Genomic DNA, 2,766 nt, shown 5'->3' with positions numbered 1-2,766 from the left:
TCCTCCCGCTCCGGGAACTGAGGTCAGAAATGGGGACAAGGAGGCTGGCTGGGGACACCCTAGTGCAGACTAGATTTCATAGTGTGGGTCTCTTTTTCCCCCTCTCCCCCATAAGTAAATTTATAAATAAATATATAATAAATAAATAAATATACTTTTTTGTATGTTCACATATATAGCAATAAATCTTTCATCTAGGCAACTAAGTGATTATCCTCTCTGACTCTGGAGCTTCGAAATTCAAAAGTAAAGTGACGTAGTCAAGGTCAAGACTCAGGGAAGGAAGATCAAGGACTTGGAATGGTACTGTAAAATTCCCAGCATTCTGGAATTGCAAACCACTTGGAACATTCTAGAACCATGCAGCCAGCTGGGCTGGATCCCTGAAAGAATCTTGAACAAGATCCGAAAACACCCAATGTCTTAGAACTCCAGAACCAGCTGGGTCTTAAGGGTGCGGAGCTAGGGGGTTGGAACTAAGCCCCGGTGAGCCTAACACTCTGGACTTCTGTAGGAGTCAAGGCCACAGAACCACCAGGATGGAACTAGACGTCACTAGGGGACCGGGACCGGAATGGAATCTTGGAAGTAGAACAGCAGCAGCAGATGGCCCACAAGACCTTCTGCACGTCTTGGTTGCGGAAGGCGTAGATGATGGGGTTGATCATGGAGTTGTAGGTGGCCGGGAGCAGGGTGAGATAGGTATAGAGATACGGAGAGTTGGCATCTCCCAGGAGGCAGTAGACAGTGAAGGGCAACCAGCAGGCAGCAAAGGTGCCAAGCACCACGGCCAGTGTGGCGATGCCCTTGCGGGTGGCCACGTAGTGAGAGGCAGGCAGCAGGTGTCGTTGGAGGGCAATCTGTTGGGCATGGCGGCAGACGATGCGGCAGATCTGGGCGTACAGCTGCAGCATGATGCCAAACACCATGAAGAAGGCAACAGCCAGGACCACCAGATGGTTCTTGGAGAGTGGGTATACCACACCACACGTGGTCAGGCCATCCTGGCAGTTCCAGGCCAGCACAGGAACCAGCCCCAGGCCCAGGGCACCCACCCACACCAGGGCCAGCATCACATAGGTCCGAGTTACTGTCGTCTCCGAGTAATAGGTGAGAGCGTTGTACAGGGAAAGGTAGCGGTCAACGGTGATGGCCAGCAGGCTGCCAATGCTGGCAGTAAAGGCCATGGCTAGCACGCCAACCAGCACCAGGGTCATCTCTTGTGAGCCAATGCAGAAGACAGCTGCAAAGTACAGGACCAGGCCCAGGCCTGCCAGCAGGTCTGCCACGGCCAAGCTACCCACCAGCAGGAACATGGGGGCACGGAAGGCAGGCGTGCCTACGATGATGGCCACCACCAGTGCATTCTCGCAGGACACGAGGGTGCCCGAGATGCAGAGCACCACGTCCCAGGCCTTGGGAGAGGGCAGCAGTGTAGCTGGGCCTGTGGGTTCCTCTGCAGGGTCCACACCACTCACGTTCAGGCTGCCTGAGCCAGCTGAGAGCCAGGCCATGGAGCTGCCTGTACCCCAAATCATGGTACCTGTAGAAGAAAGGCCCTATGAGATGCTGGCAGGCCTGTGTCCTGATAAGAGGTCCTTGGAAGAGATACCTCTCTGGATAACAAGTAGGGTACCATTGCTCTGTCCCCCAGTTCATGTCCTGAGGCTCTTGCCCCATGCTTTGTCCTCTGATGCCCCGGGGCCTCTAAACAGGGGCCCCCTTTCCTGGCCATTTCTCCCCTGTGTCTCTTCACCCCCCTTTCCATTCCTGTTAAGTCTTAAAGACCTCTTTGCCACATGTGGTCAGAGAAGTGGATCAAAACTTACCGTAAGTGAATGGGGGAAGCACAGAGATTCAAGGTGAACCTTAAAGACTCATGACTAGAAGAGGGAAACATGTCAGGAAGGAGGGCAGTCAGCTCCCTGCCGTCAGAGATGACTCGGTTCCTGAAGCTCCCAGACCCCTCACGATTCGCAGCGCTGCCAGCCTCAGGCTCCGCCCCCGGGCAGAGCCGGTGCAGCTCCTTGCCAGCCCCCAATCGACATTCCCAGGGTAACACCTGGGAACTCGTGTCCCTCATTTCCCCCCCACTCTCTTCCAGACTTCTGTCTCCGGACAGACACCTCCCGCGCTTTCTCCATCTAACCCCCGGGTCTCCGTCGCAGACACCCCCCTGGTAGAAGTCTGGATTCCTGAATCAGACCCCTCCTTCGGCCGGGACACCTGGATCTCGGGCCTGACTCCGCCTCCGGTCTCGGATAGTTGAATCCCTAAATAAGACACCTCCCGCTTCTCGGACGCCCAGGTGCCCGCCCCAGATGCGTCCTGCCCCCTCAATATCAGATGACTGCCCGCCCCTCCAGGGCCTCGGGTCCCGCAGGAATGAATGTTCACCCTTTGCCGGGTCACCCCATCACACCGCTCGAGCACCTTAACACTTGGGGGAGCTGCATGCTAATGCAGAATCTGCTAATCCAGAATCTCCGCTTCGACCTCCCGACCCCGAGCAGCCACACGCAGCCATCCGCCGGCCCAGCGCCCCTGAACCCTGCGTGTCTTCCCAGACTCTGGGTGCCCGCGGCAAAGCCCGCTACTCACCGCTCAGGACCGGGTGCGGCCGGGCCGCGGGGAACCTCTACTCAGGTCCTGGCAGAGCAAGGTGTGCGCGGACCCCAAGAAGCCCCCGCGGCCGCGGGAGACGCGGCGTGAGTCACCCCGCCCCGCCCCCGGCCACCAGTTTGGTGACGTCAGAAGCCCAGTCGA

At 57.3% G+C, this 2,766-nt stretch overlaps 1 protein-coding gene across 1 annotated transcript; it reads right to left on the bottom strand.

The window, feature by feature from the left end:
• Nucleotides 1-545: 545 nt before the first annotated feature.
• Gpr3 (G protein-coupled receptor 3) lies at nt 546-1,538 on the bottom strand. The gene has a single exon (XM_050156341.1). The coding sequence runs from the start codon at nt 1,536-1,538 to the stop codon at nt 546-548; it is 993 nt and encodes a 330-aa protein (XP_050012298.1).
• Nucleotides 1,539-2,766: the final 1,228 nt, after the last annotated feature.

This window comes from Alexandromys fortis, unplaced genomic scaffold (genome assembly GCF_014885135.2).
Source record: "Alexandromys fortis isolate MF-2015 unplaced genomic scaffold, M_Fortis_MF-2015_v1.1 scaffold_26, whole genome shotgun sequence".
NCBI lineage: Eukaryota > Metazoa > Chordata > Mammalia > Rodentia > Cricetidae > Alexandromys > Alexandromys fortis.
The sequence above is the reverse complement of the archived record's forward strand: the minus strand, read 5'-3'. Positions and strand labels throughout refer to the sequence as shown.